Raw genomic sequence first — 20,444 nt, forward strand, 5'->3', positions numbered from 1 at the left:
TGGTATTTAACAGGCAGGGTGGAATCGACCTGCTTGCCTGGCTGGCTGTGGCAGGTCTGTGCTCACCCTAGTCCTGCAGCCAGTTTACCCGGGACTCAAGGAGGCTGCCTCCAGGGTGCAGTGAAACATTTGGCATGCCCTGAATGTTACTATTCTCGTTGTTGAAAGCTCTGAACCAAAAGCTAAACCCCCAGTGAGGTGTGGGGGTCGCCAAGGCTCTGCCACAGCTGCTAAAGCCTCAGTGAGGCAGCTGGACCAGGCCGGGGAACCAGCAAGTGCTAGGACAGTCATCGATACTGATCCTAGGGCAGGCTGCCAAGGCAGTGGGGCTGTAATTACTGTGCGCTTCCTGGGAGCTGTAGATCCTGCCAGTGGGGGCTGTTCAGTCACTTCTACGCAATCACCAACTGATTTTCCACTGATCAATAGCCCCTTTGCCTAGCACCCACCAGCTAGGCCTCATCTCCACTCTCATAAGCTATGGGCCTGAGGCCCGTGAGCAGGCTTCCCTTGCTCCCTCTCCCGAATGGGGCCCCTTGGTCAGGCTTGGGGCAGGCTCCTGTGTGCTTTGAGAGCAGTAGCATCCTGCAGCCAGAAGTTAGAGCTGGGAAAGCTCTGCTAACTCCTCCTGTGGGGCAAACCTGTTTTGAGGGTGGGGAGGGCAGCATGTATGTCAGTGGCTGGGCCCTGCCCAGGTGGTGGGGAGCAGGTGAGTATGTTAGGGGTAGGCAAGTGTGGGATGTTAGCTAGGGCTGGGTGGAGCAGGCAGTGTATTGCAGTCTCCCAAGTGCTGCTTGTGGCTCTGTCCCAGCCTCTCCTGGCTCTGCTGAGGCCCTGAGGGGCTGTTTCAGGCTTAATGCCCTCTCTCTTTCTCCTTAGCTTCCCTATGAGCTGCAGGACATGGTCAATAAGCACCTGCACAGCACCCAAGAGTCCCCAGGCCCTGGGCAGGAGGCTGCACATACCCTGGCCCCATCTGACATCGTGCCCACCTCAGTGATTGCCAGAGTCCTGGAGAAGCCCGAGTCACTGGTCCTGAACTCTGCCAAGTCCAGCAGTGGCAGCTGTCCCATAGCTGAGGATGTCTTTGTGCACGTGGACATGAGTGGAGCTCTGCTGGATGCCTGCCCCAGCCCAGGGCTGCCTGGGAAGGAGAGAGGGGAAGGGGGGAAGCAGCAGAATGGGGGCTGCAAGCCACAGAGCAGTGTAGAGAGCCTGCCAGAGGAGGTGCCTGCCTTCGAGAAGCTGAGCCCCTATCCCACGCCCTCCCCTCCCCACCCCATGTACCCAGGGCGTAAGGTGATTGAGTTCTCTGAGGACAAAGTGAGGATCCCAAAGAACAGCCCCCTGCCCAACTGCACCTATGCCACACGGCAGGCCATCTCCCTAAGCCTGGTGCAGGGCGAGGACGAGAGCAGTGACCGGCACCGGACGCTCCCTAACAGCCCTGTCTCAGAGGGCCGCCACTCAGCTTCCAGCTGCTCCTACCAGCCGTCTCCCAAGGCGGCTCGAGCACACGGCTCCTCGCAGAGCAGCCCTTTCAGCAGCCCACCCCAGATCCCCAGCGCCTTTGCCAGCTCCGCCAGCTCGGAGGAGGACCTCCTGGCCAACTGGCAGCGGATGTTTGTGGACAAGGCGCCGCCCACTTCGGAGCAGGTGCTGGTGAGCCGCACCTCCTTCAGCTGTGACATGGCCCCGGAGCTCCAGAAGCGGTTCAGCCGCTCCATGCAGGAGCTGGGCAGGGCGGCCTCGGCCTACTCGGATGGCGAGGAATCTGCACAGAGCTGCAGCTGGACCGTGAGCCGGGACTCAAGCGTAGACACAGACAGCACTGAGTCCCGAGCCCGCAGGAGCCATTTCTCCTCCGATTACGGCATGGACTTCTCCCAGGATGAAGCCCGGAAGCTGCTCCAGGGCAGTGGCAGGGGCACCACTGAGCCCAGCAGCCCCCCGCCAGAGAAGCACAAGGACTATGTGGACCTGGGCTCACCTGGGAGCCCAGCTGAGGAAAGGGAAATGCTGCTGAAACCAAGCAAGGAGAGCAGCCCGGGGGGAGCCCTGGAGGAGAGCGGGGAATGCAGGAGCAAGCCTCCCTCAGGACGGCCACACCGCAGCCCTAAGAGGATGGGTGTCCACCATCTCCATCGCAAGGACAGCCTGACACAGGCCCAGGAGCAGGGCAACCTGCTCAACTGAGGCTGGGCAGGGAGCAGCGCCACAGGGCAGCGCCACACATGCCCCAGGGGGCTTCAGGCTCCACTCCCACCTTATATTTATTCTGGTTTTGATACCCGGAAGCGCCAGGATCTTGCTGGCGTTCCGCACCCACCACACCAGAACACAGACTTGAGGCCTTGCTCGCCCTGGCATGCATGCCCATGCCTGTGCTAACCACTCATCTGGTGCCTGCCCTCACAATCTTACAACCCCACTCTGGTGCCCATGCCCTTACCTGAGGCCTGTGCCTGCCCTCACACTCATGCTCACAACCTTGCCCTGGTGCCCATGCCCTCATTTTCACGCTAATGCCCATGGCCCTGGGCGCACTTGTGCTGGTGCCAACAAATAGAAACTCTTTGCTCTGGTCTTGTCTGATCCCCATGAGCCCCTGCAGGCTGAGTGGGACATGAGGACTGCCCTGCGGGGTGGGTGCTCCTTGATGGCTGGCCCCCTGCTGTGGGTCAGAAGCATTGAGTTGGGGACTGTTGTTTTGCTATTTTTTGTTTCCCCCCTGCTGATCTCTGTGGAAACCAGCCAGCAGTCATGGCTGGCTCTCCCTTAAAGCTTCCTCTGCAGATCCCTGCTGCTTAGCTCATGGGCCTGGCCCAACATGTGGCTCATGCAGAGGCAATGCCCTGGGAGAGCCCCAGTTCCCTCTGCCATGGGGCTGGGCCATAGCTGCCCCCAGCAGTTGCTCAGCGAGGCTGGCCTGCCTCGTTCCCATGACAGTGGTTTCTATGCTGTGGGTTGGATTGTGTGTTTGTCTCTCCATCTCTGGGTGCCGTTGCACTGGCCTGGCTTGTGTTTGGCTAGTGCTGATTCTCCACACCTGGGTCGTCTTCTCATTTTAATCCTTTCCAGGCCTCTGCTTTTAAAATGTTTTGTTTTTCTCTTCCTGCATAAATGAGCAAAGCAGCTGACAGCCAATCCATTGTCTGCCCAGAGGTTTGGTGTGAGGTCCTGCCCTTGGAGCCACCAGCTCCCGCTTCCCATCCAGGTCTTTTTACTCCAGCAGAGCCATATGGACTCCAGGGCAGGATTTTACCCCAGGAGAGCAATAAATGAAAGACCATAGCAAGCTGCCTCTGGGCAGGGCCCCAGCAAGGGCTCTGGGGAGAGAGGGAGACCTGTTTGGGAGCAGGGCTTATCGCTGCCGTATGCAGACACGGTACCTCATGGCTCAGCAGTGGCCCTTTGGGAAGGCCCCTGTGCACGTGCATCCCTTCCTCTGGCTGGGTCCCGGGCTGGCTCTGGTGCCCTTCCAAGGCCTCCCCACTGGGGGGGCTGGAGTTGTGTGTGTGATTTTCCTTGTGTTCAGTGTTGGTACGATTTTCCTTTTCAGTGTTTGTGCTCCACGTCCCAGGGGTGGGGAAGGGGAGAGGTTGGGAGTGTAGATATTTTATTTGTGAGAGAGAGCGCCAGGGTCTAGTTACTAGCTTCCTAACCTGCCCTTGCCTATCTGGATTTTTACCTCTCCACCCTGAAGGTGTAACCCAGCACACTGGCATGGTCCCTGTGCTGCTCCCTTGGGCCTGGGGACCCCCTTCCCTTGGCTGTGGTGGGTTCGAAGCTGGAGCTGTAGCGTCCTCCTTCAGTGAGAGCGAGCTGCTGCTCTGTGCTTCACTATGTATGGAGGGTGCAGCCTCTCTCTGCAGGAAGGAAGCTCCCATTCAAACACCCAGCAAAAGATGCTGCCCTGGGGCAATGTCCCTCCCTAAGCCCCTGCGTTTGTAGCTGTTGGCAGCCAGGGCCAAAGATTTGCTCTCAGCTCCAGCCTGGAGGCTGCAGGGCCTGTGAAAGGGAGCTGTTCCCTCTCCTTGTATTTTGGCCCAGCCCGTGGCTGCTTTCTGTGTGGGTAGGTTTGGGCACTCTGGTCACAGCAGCTGCCTGTGCACTTGCCTTGTTCTTGGCCACTCAGCTCAGTGTGGAGCTGGGCTGGGACTCAGTATTTCAGCAGCTGCCCTAGCAAATTGGTGCTAATGGTGGGAGCCTCTCCTCAACCTGCAAGGTACTAATCCTCTGTGTGGGGGAGGGCCCTGCCCAGTGCAGCCCAGCTCCTCTCTCTCCTGTAGCCTCCTTGCACTGCTGAGGTCCAAGCTGCTGCTTCCTCCCACCCCATCTTCATGCCCCGGCCACAGGGCCTCTCCTCTTGATTGGGCTCCTAGGCCCAGACTCTACCTGGTCAGCACAGCTTGACTCCAAGCCTCCTGGGCTGCGTGGTGGCCTCACTTGTGTCATGACCTAGCTTTGAGCTGCAAGTGCATGCTGGGAGCAATGGCGGCTAGCTGGGGCTGGCCTGGGCTGTCTAGTCCTTGAGCTGGTTAGTGTAGGTGGGTCCGATCACCTCCACTTCTCCGCGAGAGGTGCTTCCCCTCCTGCCTCAACCCAAAGGTCCCTGGTTGCCCTGCAATTGGCTGTCCTGAGCAGTTCAGACCAAGATGAATACCACCTGATTGTAGAAGCAGTTGGTGTGCTGGTCCCTGTAAGGCAAAAGCTAATTTCCCTTTTGCCTTTGATCACATCAGGCTAGAAGCAAAGGAATGCCCATAGACCCAGTCCAGGCCATGGTCCTGAGGTGCCATTTCCTTTGGAGTGTGACCAGGCAGCAGCAGAGCCCACGAGAGAAATGGTGAGGGGAATGTTGTGCCGCCAAAAGAGAAGGAGCAACCTGCTCCGAGGCTGCGTCCATGGGGCATCAGGCCTTTGCCCTCCTTCTTGTGTCTGGCAGTACTGGCTCTGGGGGGGTGGGGGGGGCACTTTTCAGTGTCCCAAGTCCAGCCTGTTCATCTGCAACTAACATGTTTTTTCTGAGATTTTCAAACTGATGTATATTTTAAAACCAGAAATAAACTATTTTAAAAATAAGCTGTGGCTGTGGGATGCTGGGTGGAAGCCAAGAGCAGGTACATCCTGGTGGCCGGGGGCCCTCTTACGGCAAGCTGCTGTCCCAGAGGTGTGCAGGGTCCTGTATGCCACCTCCTGGCTTGTCAGGGATAAATTGAACATATTACCTGTCTTTTCAGATGATGTCCTGGTTCTTCCTTTCACCATTCAGTACACGTCTGTGCTTTAACTACACAATGTTTGTTCAAAATGTCTCGTTGCCCAGATCATCTACTCGGTGCTCACCAGGACCAGACTAACGGGGCTGGGGAAGGAGAGTTTAGAGTGTTGAAGAGTGTTGGACTGAAGAGAAGTCAGCTGAGCATAGACGCCATGGGAGCTGCTCCATTGCTCACAGTGAATGTTGTCAGGTGTTCAGGCTCATTCGGCCTATTAAGTTTGTGGAAGAATGCTCACTCCCAGCAGTGTTCACATGTCATTGACTTGGAAACTGGCAGTACCAACAGGAGCACGCTTTTTATAAAGTGTACTTTTGCCTTTTGCATGACTATTTTGTGAACCTAAACTAGCTGCTTAGTGTTGTGGTTTCATATTTTGAAAATGTAGATGCTCCTGCCTCAAAGGCCAGCATCATTTAACCAAAACCTTCCTCGCAGTGAGTCCCCGAGACTCAAGAGAAAGGCGTAGGGCTCATGGGAGAAAGGGGCACTGAACACCTCTGGACCTTGTTGGGGCTGGTTGTCCCTGTGCTGTAATTCCGGCGCTCAGTCTGGCACCTTTTCTAACTAGCCCACATGCGCCAAACTCTGTTGCTAACTCTGCTGCCTGGTGGTTTTTCTTAAAGCTCCAGCTCCTGGAGCCATGTGATTAGGTGAGACTGGCAGCTTTCATTTAAAAGAGATGTCTTTCTAACCCTTGAGGTTGTGGACAAAATCTGGCAAATATGACCCACGGGCACCTACAGGCTCAGAAAGCAAACGGCAAAGAGAAAGAACCCACTGTTTAAATCTTTTTTATTCTTGATTTTTATGGCAGTCCCATAACTTTGGGGGGGCCTGACGTGTGATTTTTGAATATTAGGTGCTGGTGATGCTGTGAACCCCACTGGAAAAGGCTGTTCAAGTCTGAGGGATAAAGGGGCTGCTGAGCTCATACAGTGAAGTTCACTCTGCACCTTAGGAGCTCCCTGGCCAAGACCTGAGGGCCAAGCAGAGGAAGACTTGTGTTTGCCTGCTTCTCCCTGTGGTAGCTTGAGCTGATCCAGTGCTGCCTCCCTGCTGGGCTCTCCTCCTTCTTCGTTGTGGTTCCTGCTCCCTTTGTCCCTATAATTATTTATTTTGTGTGCTCCTGGGAGCAGCTGCTCCTGCTGCCCTTTAATCCTCCAGCCTAATTCTAGCCCTGAAACACAATCTTCCCCGCTGCCTGGCTCCAGCAAGGTGCAAGGGGCACTTGGCCCACAGTGTGTATCCTGCTGGGCAGGCACTGGCTGGAGCCTTCTCCACAGGGTGCATGCTCCGTGCCAAGTCCCCCACAGCCCTGCCTCCCCCGCAGGGCTCTAACAAGGGACTCAGCCCCTTCCCTCACAGCCTGGGGGATGTGTGACACAGAGCTGGGGTTTAGTCTTCGGGTGATGGAGCTGGCTTATCAAGGCATTTCCCCTGGGCTGAGCCTGGAAGTGGATGATTTACGGCTGCTAGTCCTGCTACGTGGGGGAAATTGGGGGAGACTTACTATGGGTTTAGTACTGAGGGGGGAGGAACAGAAGCATGTGGGCCCTGTCTAACATGAGAGAGAGTGAAGCCCATCTCTTGCACCTTCCACAGGAGGAGCTTGGAGTTTTGCAGATATTATGGAATTTAAGTCTGTGGTCATTTAAGGGACCCCACTCTAGGCTCCCAGCTTCTCAGCCATCACCTCTCTCAGGTGGAGACCTGTCTCTCTTGCCTTCCTGACAGGTTATCCCAGGCTATACAGTTCCCTGCCTGCACTGTGATATTCCCAGCAATCCAGGCTGCCTACAAGGCCAGTGTCTGCAGTTTGCTTTCTCTCTAGAGGCTATGAACAGTGTAATAGCCAGCAGTTGTGCATTACCAAACAGCTCTTGGTAAGGAAGCACATTCTTAAGGTGAAAGCATTACAGAGAAAACATTAAAAAAATAAAAACTTACACACATGCTAAAAAGCTTATGAGCTGACTCTCTGGTAGGTGTCAACCCTTCCACAAGGATTGGAGGCCCCTCTTGGACCAAAGGGCCTGTCCCTTTGCTGGATCAGGAAGAAGATCCTGAGTCAGTGTAAATTCAGGCTATTTATCCAAAAGTCCTTTCTTTGTCCGGTATGTGGAGACTCCAGTTTGAATTAGTATTTGTGAGCCTCTGCAGGAGGTGATACCTCTCTTGTTGGGGGGCGGGGGGGTTTACAACCTGCCTGATTTTACAACCTGCCTCAAGTTGCAGTGGGGGAGGTTCAAGTTGCAGTGGGGGAGATTTAGGTTGGATATTAGGAAAAACTTTTTCACTAAGAGGGTGGTGAAACACTGGAATGCGTTACCTAGGGAGGTGGTAGAATCTCCTTCCTTAGAGGTTTTTAAGGTCAGGCTTGACAAAGCCCTGGCTGGGATGATTTAACTGGGAATTGGTCCTGCTTCGAGCAGGGAGTTGGACTAGATGACCTTCTGGGGTCCCTTCCAACCCTGATATTCTATGATTCTATGATTTGCCTTAATCCCCACAACTGTTGTTAGTTCCTGGAGGAGCTGTGGCAGCCTTCCCCCATGGAGGAGAACACAAATCGTACACAAGGCAGTCATTTAAAACAATGGATCCCTGAGGATACTGAATGGGGATGCAATGTCTGACATCTCTCCCATAGAGAGGTTACATGAAATCCTGTTCCACAATAATACACAAACTGTATACAACAAGGTCTTTAGAGGATAGTACAGGAAATTGCCCTAAGGCCCACAACTGCCTTTACAGATGGGGAAACTGAGGCAAGGGACTGTCCAAGGTCACAGAGTTGGTGCTAGGATCCTGGAGCCCTGTGTCCCAGTTCTGTGTTTTAACAATAATCCCATCCTCTGTCATAGAGTCTGGCTAGAACCTAGGCATCTGACCTTCCAGTTACTTATGTGCTCCTGCTGCTGGCTAGTTCAGCTTGTTTGGCTGCAGTGGGGACTGGGTGCACATTGCATTCACCATTTCATGCAATGTTCTTTGCCTGGGCAATGAGGGAAATATTCTAAGCTGCTGCCTGGGCTCTTAGCAGCTTCCCTCCCTCTCCCCGAGTGACTGCAGAGGAGTGCATGCTGATCTGCAATCACTAGGCACATCCTTGTCACATGGCAGCAGCTGGGGGCTCTGGAGGGAAATGGCACATCACAGCCCCGCTTCAGTAGTGAGGAGTCAAGCACAGTCAGCAACTGTGAGAAGCTGCCAGCGCTGCTTCCCTAGCACCACTGGCTTCTTCATGGAGCCTGGCTCCAGCTGCTGGCCTCTGGTTATAATCCCTATCCCCTCCTTGTAGAAAGCCCTGTTTTCCCCCAGCTCCCTCCTGAGAAAGGTAGTTGCTGATGCTCACACCCTTCCTGTTTCTCCAGGGCTGGTCCCTGCTGCCCTGAGCCTCCTGTTGGCAGCTGTGTGTGGGTTTTTGCTGGGACCCCATTATCCTACTTATCTGAGGTATTTCTGTGCTCCCCATTACCATTGTATTCTGAGGACCTCACAGTCCTTACTATATTGATCCTCCCACACTGCTGTGAGATAGGGCACCGATCTTAGCCCCGTGTCACACATGGGGAACTGAGGCACAGAAAGGCTAGGTTCAAAGGTACTGAAGATGCCACGAGTGGCATTTTCCAAAGCAGGTAACTCTCAGTGACCACAACTAGGCACTGCTCTGCAGCTTTTAGACCCCCAAATACCTTTACAAACCCAGCCCTAAGTGACTGTCCAAGGTCACGTAGGAAGGTGCTTGGATTCCCCCAATACCCAGGTTAACACCCAACCCACTGGCCCAGTCTGTCCTGGACAATTCACTGTGAACTCTTCCTCATTTCAGCTGAACAGTAGGGGGGGAGAGATGGGGGTGGGGGAAGGAGGGGCTGCAGAATGGGGCATGAGCAGAGACCAGGGCACTGGTGGGCCCCAGTTGCTTCGCTGTGCCGCAAACAGGAGAACTGCAACCTCTCAGGAAGGGCGAGAGCATCACTGTTTCCTGTCCAAGGCAGTGAAACGGCTGGGGTGTGACAAGCGGGACAAATGTGGCCATGTAGAAGAGCCAGACTGCTGTGGTCCGGCTAGCATGTTGCGGGAGCCTAGGAAGGTGGCCCTGACCCAGGGACTGGATCAGTCTGGGTGTGTATGAAAATGCAACCGCATGGCAGTGAAGAGAGAGCAGAGCTGGGAGAACGCTAACGAGCTGACACTGCCGTAGTGTGGCCTTTCTTACCAAGTGCGCCATGGGGCTCTCCCCAGCACTGCCTTGCCCAGCCTGGGCCTGACAGGATCCCACCAGATAGAAATGGGTCCCTGTGTCCCACAACTCACCTGGCTGCTTGTCCCTCCTCCTCCATCCATCCCTCCCCCAAAGCCTTCCTCCAGTGCTGCAGGGCCAGAGCTGGGTGCCCCTGCAGCAGGCAGACATCACCACCACAGGACCAGCAGGCTGGGAGCTGAGCGGGCAGCCAGCCAAGCCCAGGCAGGCACTTCAGAGCGCTGCTGCCTCCTGGTGGCTCTCCTGGCTTTTGTTGTGTGCTCACTCCCCTGTGCTGAGGGCTCTCCGCAGTGCTGGAGAGGGTGAACTCGCCCTGCCGCAGCCAGTTGCAGTTTATTGTTCTACCGGGGTTTGAAGCCAGCTCCAATCTGAGCCTTTCCAGCTAACCACTCCGCCTGGTTCTCTAGTGGCGGTGCAGGAGGTTGAGCTCAGATGTGAAGGGGCTCTGCCCTGCTGGGTTTTATTATTATGGAATAACACCTCTTAAACTGCTACCGTGCCCCAGCCATCCCAAAGCACTTTACAAACTCACTGACGCAAAGCCTGGGCTAACAGCACGCAGGAACACACCACGGGAGGGCAGGACAAGCCGTCACCCAGGGCCGATTCAGGAAGGCAGGTTGGACTCACAAAAGCTGGAATTTGACCTCCCTCCCCACTCTTACATAAACTGCCCCAAGGAGCAGACCCTTGGCTTTAAGGCTCACCTGAGATACAGTGGCTTCAACAGCAAATCGTCCCTTGGCACTGACCTGGAGCATTGGTGTGGTTGTGGCCCAAGGAGCACCTCTGCCTGAATCCCCTTGTCACACCCTGTAACTGCATCCCTCTGCACTTTCCTGAGGCATTAAAGTCAGCACTGAATGAAAAGGGCAGCGCACCCCTTCCTGAGTCCTCCCTCACCTCTGCCTGCAGCGCCTAGGTTTTCACTGGCCATCTCCCCTGTAAATCTGCCCAGCTCTGCAGCTGTTGACAGAAGAGCAGAGTTAGAAGGGCTCCAGGACTAGAGGGACAGGCCCCTATTACAGCAAGGGCTTTGGCCCTTTCTCACTGTTATTCCCTTCAGGGAGATGGGGCTATGCAGGATCTGGCTCAGCTTTGATTTCCTGTGGGAGCATATGCTTCGAAGGTACCAGCAATGAATGAGATTTCAGGGCTCTGCTCTCATGGAACAGCAGAGAGCCCTGGTACATACAGGCCTTCTAGCATCTCCTATATACATGGACTGGATCTGGCTCTCTCCCACAAGGACAGAACCAAGAACTTCTCAGCCCATCCAGCCTGATAGCCAGCTCTGGGTCATGGGGAAGTGGGGACAGAGCAGTAGATTCTGGCCATATGGTCTTTGCTCACACGCCCAGCACCGGCTCCAGGACATACAGAGGGGGATATGAGCAGCACCGGCCAGGCATCTGGTCTTGCCCCAGCTATTTGTGCATTACCTTCTTTGGATAAATGCACAAGCACAATACACTAAACGCTGGGGACAATTTCCTGTCCCTTCCCAGATGCATTGTGGAACCTCTGTTGGGGGCTGTGCCTGGCTTCCTCTGCACCCACTCTAGCCTGGTTTCTATCAGCAGATTGATACGCACCTCAGTGGAGGGCAGCTCACGTGGCTGCTGCTAGTCCAGCAGTCCCTTGCAATTGTTCTGCTGGGGGAATCCCTGCTCCATTCCAGGGATCTGTTTGTGATAGGTCTCTCCTCACCCGCGCAATCAACCTCTCCAAGCCCATTCAACGCCCTTTCCTGTCAGTGGGAGCAGGAATGACAGAGCCTCTTGCAGCCATGAGCTGTGCCATGTCTGTGACCTTTATAAAACTCTCTTCAAGACACCGGTACAAGCAATAGAAAGAACATCTGTTATACACAAATATATACCTCTGAATAAATACAACCTCCAGCACGGGGGTCAGGAATGTACAGCCAGGAGAGGGAAGGCATGTGATCTAAACATGCAGTAAGTGGATAAGCACAAGCAGCTGACAAAGCATGTGATACAGACACTCATGTAGATTCACTCAGGCCAGGATCCAAAACTCAGAGCCCCAAGATGGCATCGATGTGAATGCACAATTGGGGCAGGCTTGCTGGAGGCATGTGGGCATGGGCACAGCAGGGTATGCACACACACACAGCACAGACATTCACCCAGCATGTGTGGTGTGAACACACACACACACTCCATGCACGCATTGCACATGGCCCACCCATACAGGCAAACAGTGCTTGTCTCAGCAGATGCTGCAGGAGTATCCTAGTCACATCTCTGTTTCTGCTAAGAGGCTCTCGCCCAGACCTGACGTCACCAAGACCATCTGGGAGCTGGGATCTGTGGAGCAGGTGGGAGAGAGAATGTTAGACATTTGAGCTGAAGAAGAACACAGGTCTGGCCACCAGGCACGGAGTCGAGAGTGAGAGAAGGGGATAAAGGACATGAGAGAGGCAGAGCAAATGAGGGCTAAGGAGGAGCTTGGCTAACATGGAAGGAGCCAGAAGCCAGAGAGGATTTTGAGGGGGAGAGGTGATCAGATGCACACTCTCTGTGCAACATGGCAGAGTTAATGCTGTTTGTGGGACCTTGAAGTGACTGCCCCAATGTCACTGCGGGGATCCAGATGTATCGTCTCGCAGGGACGCCGTGTGCTCAGGTTACAGAGGAAAAGCCAGCCCTGAAAACTCCCCCTGGGATCTGAGAGTCTGTCCATCATCAGGAGCACTATGGGTTCTGCTGGCCAAATTAGCCCTTCAGTGACACCTGTGCAATCCCACTGCCTTCAAAGTCTACCCTCAGGGAAAACTCCTGTGCTCTCAGAGAGGCTGCCCAGGTATAACTGACTAGAACTTCGCAACCCCTTCTGTTGCCAGTCCACAAGAACAGAATCCAGCTCACTCCCCTTTAGCTGTGCTTGCGCTGCAGAGTTCACAGAAGTAAGCAGCAGATCTACCCCGATGCACATGGGAAGCCAGGCTGTGGAGAACCAAGGGGCACGAGCACACGGCACTTTGTTTCCCAACTGACACCTGGAAATTCTCACTCTTCACACTGTCTGAATTGAGGGTTGACATGTAACTTCCCTGTTCAGTTTTAAAGAGGAAGATGAAGCCGGAAAGCAGATAGGACATACCATTACCTCACACTCCCCGCTGCTCCTGATAGCACTGGCCAGTACATGACTGCACAAAGAACCAGCCACTGTTGCCAAAGGAATTCTTCCCCAAACTCAGCTGAGTGTCTTGAGGATGGTGTGTATGGAGCTGAACACATGTGTTTGTTGAGAAGCAGACAACCCCATCCTTCTTCTGAAGTGCTGGAGTCAGGTTCTTGCACCAGGAAGTATTGGGGGTCACAATGTTTTTGGACTCAGAGAAGTTATCCCTGGTCTCTATTTGGACAATTAAATTTGAGGGACTAGGTCCAAATATTGATTGGATCTCACAGAATCTGGGTGTTGGAGGCAGGTTTTGGGGCACTGCTGCACCGAGATGTGTCAGGGTCCAGATGTTTTTGGTGCATTATGAGCAGCTATACTTGTTCTCTATTTAGACACTGGAATTGGAAGTGGGGAGGGGTGAGCACTGGACAAAAATTGGTTGGATGCAGGTACTAGTTAAAAAATTAGCAGGATCCAGGTAGATCTCCTTTTTGCCTTTATCCCTGTTAGTTCTGCTGGATTCCTATCAAACATTGGTATACAGTAGCTCATTGGAATCACTACAATATCCCTTTCCTTCAAATACAGCCAATGGAGATAGAATATAGTGCCGGTAACCCACACAAGGTTTACCCCATTCAAATTGGACGGGAATTTAGGGAAGCAGCCTGGAATGACATGAGCTAGAATTTAGCTGAGACACCAGGGCCAAATCCCCAAGTTTTATGAAAAGACCCATGGGAGTTTTAATATCCATGACTCTGATTTTACATCTCTGCTGAAAGATGTTAATTCCTGCAGCATCACGCCAAGGCACTGGTACTGGAAAGAGCCCACTAAGCCCCACCTCCACTTCTTGTAGAAGCCAGATTTTCCTGGGAGGCTTCCTATAGAAGTACTGACCCAGCCCAACTCTACTTAACTGGCCGATGAGACTTGAAGTCAGTTTGTATTCCAGCCCACAATGAGATGGGACCTTGTCCATTTACCAACCCCACAATGACATACTCATCCCAGCAGAAAACAACACAGAACCCTCATTCCTGACAGCCTCCCCAGTCCAGCCTCATCTCCACCTCTCTGGGGTCCCAGAGGTCTTACTGCTCTGGCAGATCCAGGGGTTCTTCTCCCTAGCCGTGACTTCATGAGCCTCATTCTCCTCCTCTTCCTCACCCTCAGAGAGCAGGTCCGAGATCTGCTGCTGCAGCTCGGGACTGATGCTGTTCTCTGCCAGGATCAGCGTCCGCAGGGCTGTCGGGTAATTCTCCACCATGTCCAGCAAGGTCTGAGCAGAACGAGAGCCAGAAGCGGGTAGAGAGGCAGCACAGACAGAAGTCAGACTGACAGGAAAGGCGTTCAGAGCTGCTTTATACTCTCTTCATCTGCCCCAACCCCTGTCCTCGTTTCTTCTCTCTGCCCTCCACTGGCTCTGAGCCGCATCCCCTCCCCACCCCAGCTTTTAGGGACACTAAAAACTCTCCACCTGAGGCCATTGCCAGGACTTCCTGGCTGTACCCAAGGAGGAAACTACTGCTCTCTCCTACCTGCAAATGTCCCCTGCAAGCCTGAGTCAGATGAGACACTGAGAATGGGAAATCTCAGTACCATGAGCTGAGCTTCTCAGAGAAGAGACTGCAAAAAACCACTCAGCAGATAAATATCTGTTACCCCCTAATCTCGCGCTAAGCCTAAACTGCAAGACTTATTCATAAACCTTGTTCCTGAAACCAAACCTTCTCCTTCACTTTTCCAGAGAACCAAAGATGCAAAATATCTGCTCTCTCGCTCTCCACTCACTGGAGCTGAGGCAGGGGCCACAAGCCTCAGGCTAGGGCTGAGCAGGACCTCCAAGGGCTGAGAGCCCTGGGTCAGGGAAAGGAACAGATAGTAGCAGTACTTCTAGGTGCAGAGACTGTTCTGAAGAGAGCATCCACTGATGGGGGGAGGGAAGGAGGTACATCTCAGGGTTGGGGACCCCACTGTTTGTTAACACCTGTGTCCCTGAGGCGCAGATGATGCTATATCAGCACCAGACACTCCTTACCTGGGCCGAATGGTTGGTAAGTCCTGTTCCTTCCAAGTCCAGAACCTCCAGGGTGCGACTGGAGGCCACAGCAACAGCCAGCATCCCTGCTACCTGGTCACCTGGAGGAGAAGAAAGCCAGGGGATGTAAGTAGAGTCTGGCTTCACACAGACCATGCATCCACTGGGCCTGGCAGATCATGGGACTACCCCGTCCCAATGCTACCAACTAATCCCTATTTGCCAAGAACATCTTGGAGGAGGAGGTAAAGGGTTATTGGTTGTGAAAAGAGCGGATTGTTAGTTGTGGGCTGTGACTGGCCGTTCTGGGACTGAACATAGAGAACTTGAAGGAACATAGTGAAATTGTTTCTCTTACAAGAAGACTTTGTTCAGACACAACACCTTCCACCCCACTACCCGAGGGTCTCAGAGCCTCCCGTCATCACCAGTGGGGAAACTCAGGCAGAGAGAGGAGAAGTGACTGGCTCAGGGTCAGAGAGGAAGTTAGTAGTAGAACCAGAAATAGACTCTGGGAGTGCTGGCTCCCAGCCGTCTGCTCTGACCACTGGCCCCCGCTCCCTCTCAGAGCCAGGAAGAGAACCCAAGAGTCTACCGTCCTAGCCAGCAGACATGCTGTCACCCCTTGTAGGGGGATGGCTCTTTTGGGGCTGACCCCACTGGCAGCCAGTGCCAGTAAAGCACTCCCCTGAAAATCCCCAGGAAAGAGGCAGGGGACAGTCGCAGGTGGGGCTCCATCAGCTACCATGGTAGGAACTCTTAACACAGAGCAGAAGCACCCACCCAGCCAGGGTCTCCGCTGGGGTGGGGGTGGCAGGGAGGGGAGAGAGAGCTGCTTGGCCTAGTTTCCTAGGGCAGGGTGAGATGGGAGAGCCACATGGCCTGGTCTCTGCCTCACCAGCAGCAATACAAGCTGCAGAAGGAGAGTTGGTTTCCATGGCAACCATTGCCAGACTCTTCTCCTCCATGTTATTATCTGGGGAAGGAGCTGGGGGGAAGGGGTGGGCTGGGGGGGCATGTTCCATCTGGCAGGCCAATGGCTCAGACCTAAGGGATTGGGAATGGGAGGGAGCAGAGGAAGGTCACCACCTGAGCTGAGGCCTGACACAAGCAAACACAGCCAGTGGGACACGGGGAGCCCAGAGTCCCTGGCGGATGGAGGGGGGGTCTTTCCTCCCTGCGTTGCTTGCAGCTGCCATCTCCTCTGTGAAACATGTTTGATGCATTTCCTGGCAGGACACGTGTCCTCATCACACAAACTATCAGCACAAGTGAGACTAACTGGCCCCCAGTCTCAAGCTGGAGGACTGAATGGGCTATGAAGAATGAACTCCCCCCTCACTAGGGTGACCAGATAACAAGTGTGAAAAACTGGGACACTTTTTTTTGGGAGGGGGGGTGGCGGGAGGGTATAGTTGCCTCTATAACACAAATCTCCTAATATCAGGATATCTGGTCTCCCTAGCCCGCACCTCCAGGGCAAGGAAGAGGCCCAGCAGAAGGGACAGTGTGGAGGAACCTGCCCTGCCCTGCCCTGCCAGTGCCCAGGATGTCCCTGGTCTAGATTCAGTCTCCAGGGCCATCAGACCAGCACCTTCAGCAGCAGCAAACTCACACAAAGCCTGTCAAGCTAGTAGTTCAGAGCCTCTCACGCCTGTGCCGCTCACCGAGGGGGTTGTAGTCCAGGTTCAGCACTCGCACCTGGGAGCTGTGGGCTACTGCAATGGCCAGCCGTCCCCAACCTTTGGCCGTGACACCCGGGTTTGCGCTCAGTGTTAACTCCTTAAGGCCTGGAGAAAAGAGAGAAGCCAACGAACACCCTAAGGCTCCAGACAAGTCACCAAACCTTCCAGAGGAGAACCCGCTCAGCCAATCACAGAGCTAGGAAGCGCATGGCTCAGAGTTTCACAATTCCCTGCACCCTGATTGGTGGAGAGGGTATGGTTTATAGAATGACTAAAGTTAATTATCTACCTGCAGTGCTGCCCCTTCATTTGCTCACAAAAAGCAGTCTCAGCATGGGAGGGGGAAATGGGCAAGGGTGGCAAGGAAGGGCAGGACAGGCAGGTACTGAAGCTTGAGTTTCAGGAGGGGCGGCTGCTGTGTCTATTGTGAGCATATACCTGGGGAGGCCTGAGGTCAATAGCTGGTTAGGGTGCTGGGCCCAGGCCTCAGACTTCATCCCCCCTAAAAAGGAACTTATTCAGCCAGCAGACAGTTATTCCCTTCCCCATAAAACAGCCACAAGGGACCATTCAGTGTTAATTCCAAGAGGAGCCAATGGGGCGAATTTACTGTAAACCCCAGTTCCGGGGCAGGATGGGGGAGGGGGCAAACGTAATGTGCATTGATCTGCATTCATTGTAAATGAAACAATCACAGCTCAGGCTTCACAAGTGCAAAATATTAACACCAAATCAGAAGTCCAAGCCTTGTGCCTCCCTCCCACTAAATTCAAACTCTCCCATCACGAGGCAGCAAACTGGTCACCATTCCCCACTAGCATCGTGCCAATGGAACAGTCCACTGTACCAGGAACCATGCTCCATTGGATAGGGCTCCCTCCCCTTAGAAGTAGGCAAGGAGGAAGCAGAGTCCTCACCCAGTGCAATGGCTCCTGTACTAAGGGACGGTTTCACTGCACTTACGCTGGGAGGAGAAGCTTCGTGCCATGTCTCAGCAGAGGGAGAAACTTTATGTGCTGCTCCCCTAACAAGACACAAGCAGAAGAAGTTTAGCTCTAAGCAGAGGGGCCTGAGCCATATATGAGTTCCACTGGCCACTGCATACCCCACAGACCCTTTTGCTTACCTGACTTGGCTCCATCAGGAGGCAGGAGCCCACAGATCAAGTTGATGCCCTCGTCACCCAGCATGCAGTCTCCCAAGTCCAAAGCCACCAGAGAGGGATGGATGGAGAGCGCTGGATTGAGGAGAGCTAGGCCGGCGTCTGTCAGGGGGCTCCCATGGAGGCTATGTGGGTAAAGGGTAGGAATTATTTAATGTGCCTTCCTCAGGGCACTGGGGACTGCCTCAGACGATGGGAACCAAGAAACAGAGGGAACAGGAGGAAGATGCCACTGCCTGGTGGGGACAAGGCTCCAAAATGCCTAGGGATGCTGTGTCCCTGAATGAGGGAGCTTAGAACAGACTGGACAAAAAGGGCTCTGGTGACAAGTGATAGGGGTACAGAGACAGTCCTCTCAGCATAGGACGGGAAGCAGGCCTGGGGACTTCAGAGGTGCAGACAATTCCCTCCCAGCATGGGACAGACAGGGTTCTAGGGAATTAGGGATGCAGAGACATCCCCCTTCCAAAATAGGAGAGAGATCAGATATGCCAAGAGATGGGAGAGGTGCAGGGGTGGCCTCCTCCCAGCATGGGGCAGGGGAACTTGATGCTTAAAATCAGGTACATTTTTTCTAGATAAGAATTAATTTACAGGACTGAAGAGCAACACAGTGCCACAGAGGGGTGAGGCAACCCTGTCAGAACAGCGGGGGAAGAGAGGGGAGCACATCTCCTGACATGGATGCTCACTGAGGGCAGGGATACTGGACTTCTGGAAGGCCACTCTTGGGGGTGGCACATCTCCACATCCACATCCAGCAAGGTCTCCCCTACTTACAACAGAGACTGGACAGAGCGGTTTGTCTTCAGGGCTTCCGCCAGTTGCTTGACCCGGTTGATGTTGGACACAATCCCCAGGTTGAGGTTGAGCTGAGCCAAGGAGTGAGATTCCGCTACCCCTCGGCAAATGCGCCCGAAATCCCGGTCAGAAAGCTGGCAGCCCCGGAGTGACAGCAGTCGCACCGAGTTCTCCCGCAGGCTCTCGCAAATGTCCCGGATCTCAGCACTTGATAAAGTCTCCCCAGAGATCTGGATAGACCCTGGCAACATCTTTCACCAGTTTTAGCCGTGAGCAAACACACACAGACACCTGCAGAAACTGCTGTGCAATCTGGATCTGTGCAGGTAAATAATGTGCTATCTGAATTGGTGCAAGTGAACAGTGTGCAATCCAGATCAGTGCAGGTGCAATCAATGCTGAGATCTGCTGTGCAAATCTAATTAGTGTAAAGGTTTTTGTGCAGTCTGGATTAGCCCAAGGCTACCGAGCAATCCGGATTGGTGCAGGTAAGTAATGTGCACTATGGACCTGTGCAAAGGCTGCTGTGCAATCCCAATTCCTGCAAGTAACTAACGTGCAACCTGGAGCTTTGTCGGTGCTGATGTTGTGCAATCGGGTCAGTGCAGCGCTGCTGTGCAACCTCGAGCGGCGCAAGGAAACTAAGTGCAATCCAAATACAAGCAGGTAGATAATCTCCAATTCTTGTAGCGGCTTCAATATTCGACGCAATTACGGGTAGAGAGTCAATCAAGGCTGCAGTCCGGCTGGAGCACGATTCCCGGGACGGGAAAGAGGTGTGCAATCCGCAACAGAACCGGGTACCGTGCAATCCGGATCACCGAGAAGGAGGGTCTATATCCAGATCGGATCCGGATCACCGCGTGGAACTGAGCCCGACCGCTAACGATATGGGGAGACAGAGCCGAAGCAGCCGCGGGGCCCCTGAGACCGGGAGGGAACGGGCTGCGCTGTCATCAGGCTTCAGAGCAGCATCAGAGGCCGGGACCTCCGCGGGCACAGATCATCCCTACCCCGGTGCCCAGCTCCTTTCCCCCGGCAGGCGGCAGCCAGCCCGGGATCTCTGCGCTGCGGCTCTTTCCGCCCGCTGCACCTGCTCTGCTGGAGGCGGGGACTCTGCTGCTGTGGCACCGGGATTCCCGGGGCGGAGCTGGCCGGGCCCCCGGCTGGGCCCGGCTCCCTCTGCACCTTGCTCCGGATCCCCGTGTGGCCGACCCGGCGCGGCTCCTCCCTCGCAGCCCCGGCTCCTCCTACCGGCTCGGCAGCGGCTGCAGCCGCCCGGACCTGGTGCCCCCCGAGACCCCTGGTCCAGCGCCGCTGCGGGGATTCGCGCTGCCTCCCTCCCGGGATCCGGCTTTGTTTGGGGCCGGCCCGGCGGGGGCTGGCTGGTTCCTATTGCCACAGACCAGCAGCCTCCGCCCCCTGCCCTGCCTGGCTCCGCGGCGACCGCGACCGCCTCCCCCCGCTGCTTCCGCTAGCACAGGGCAGCAGGTACCTGGTCCCGTGCAAAAGGCCTGGGACCGCCCATCCCCCACCCTTTCCTCAGGCCGCCTTGCTGCACCCTCTATTTTGGGATATAGCCTCTCCCCCACAAATGTAGTTAGGGCAGGAGGCCCTGCACCTTACACACCTAGGTCCGTGAAGCCCTCACCCCCCCCCTCCCGGGGGTGGGATCCACCCCTTACAATGAGAGGGGGAGAAATTTACACCCCATGGTCAGGAGCTTCCAGTTCCCACTCCCCTGTTCAGGCCACTGGGCTCTCCAGGCTGGATACCTGGGTTGCAGCTGGAGCTTAGGGAAAGGAAAACTGAACCCTGTTGGGGTGTGTGATTGAACTACAAATGGAGAAGGAGAGACAGGCAAGAGAGGGAGGGGACTTGCCTAGAGGCCAAGGCCTGGAGCAGCCCTAGTGGCATGTAAGCAGATCTTGGGAAGGCAAAGAGGAGGGCAGTGGTCCAGGTAATAGAGCCACAGAAGAGGGAGTCGCACAGTTTCAAAGGCTGAGGAGATATTTTATGGTATCATGGGACTAACAGA

General features: G+C 54.7%; 2 protein-coding genes across 13 annotated transcripts in view; one reads left to right on the plus strand and one right to left on the minus strand.

Annotated features, from left to right (window-relative positions):
* The window catches only part of TJAP1 (tight junction associated protein 1), a 62,262-nt gene extending 57,177 nt beyond the window's left edge, over nucleotides 1–5,085 (plus strand). For all 11 annotated transcript variants that reach the window (XM_073338454.2, XM_073338452.2, XM_073338451.2 and 8 more), the window contains one exon: nucleotides 880–5,085. In XM_073338454.2, coding sequence (XP_073194555.2) covers nucleotides 880–2,196 — 1,317 coding nt within the window. In that variant the 3' untranslated portion in view covers nucleotides 2,197–5,085. The remainder of the gene's footprint in view (nucleotides 1–879) is intronic.
* A 6,265-nt stretch (nucleotides 5,086–11,350) lies between these two features.
* Nucleotides 11,351–19,847, minus strand: LRRC73 (leucine rich repeat containing 73). Of its 2 annotated transcripts, none has more exons than XM_073338462.2 (6): nucleotides 18,386–19,847; nucleotides 17,570–17,730; nucleotides 16,426–16,548; nucleotides 14,759–14,859; nucleotides 13,888–13,999; nucleotides 11,351–11,891 (listed from the first exon to the last, which is right to left on the minus strand). In XM_073338462.2, exons 1-6 carry the CDS (start codon nucleotides 18,655–18,657, stop codon nucleotides 11,821–11,823), a joined length of 840 nt encoding a protein of 279 aa, XP_073194563.1. In that variant the 5' UTR covers nucleotides 18,658–19,847; the 3' UTR covers nucleotides 11,351–11,820. The 2 variants fall into 2 exon arrangements, with proteins under 2 accessions (XP_073194563.1, XP_073194562.1); XM_073338461.2 differs by having other exon boundaries at nucleotides 13,816–13,999; nucleotides 18,386–19,845.
* Between the last annotated feature and the right edge of the window lie 597 nt (nucleotides 19,848–20,444).

Source organism: Lepidochelys kempii, chromosome 3 (assembly GCF_965140285.1).
Source record: "Lepidochelys kempii isolate rLepKem1 chromosome 3, rLepKem1.hap1, whole genome shotgun sequence".
NCBI lineage: Eukaryota > Metazoa > Chordata > Testudines > Cheloniidae > Lepidochelys > Lepidochelys kempii.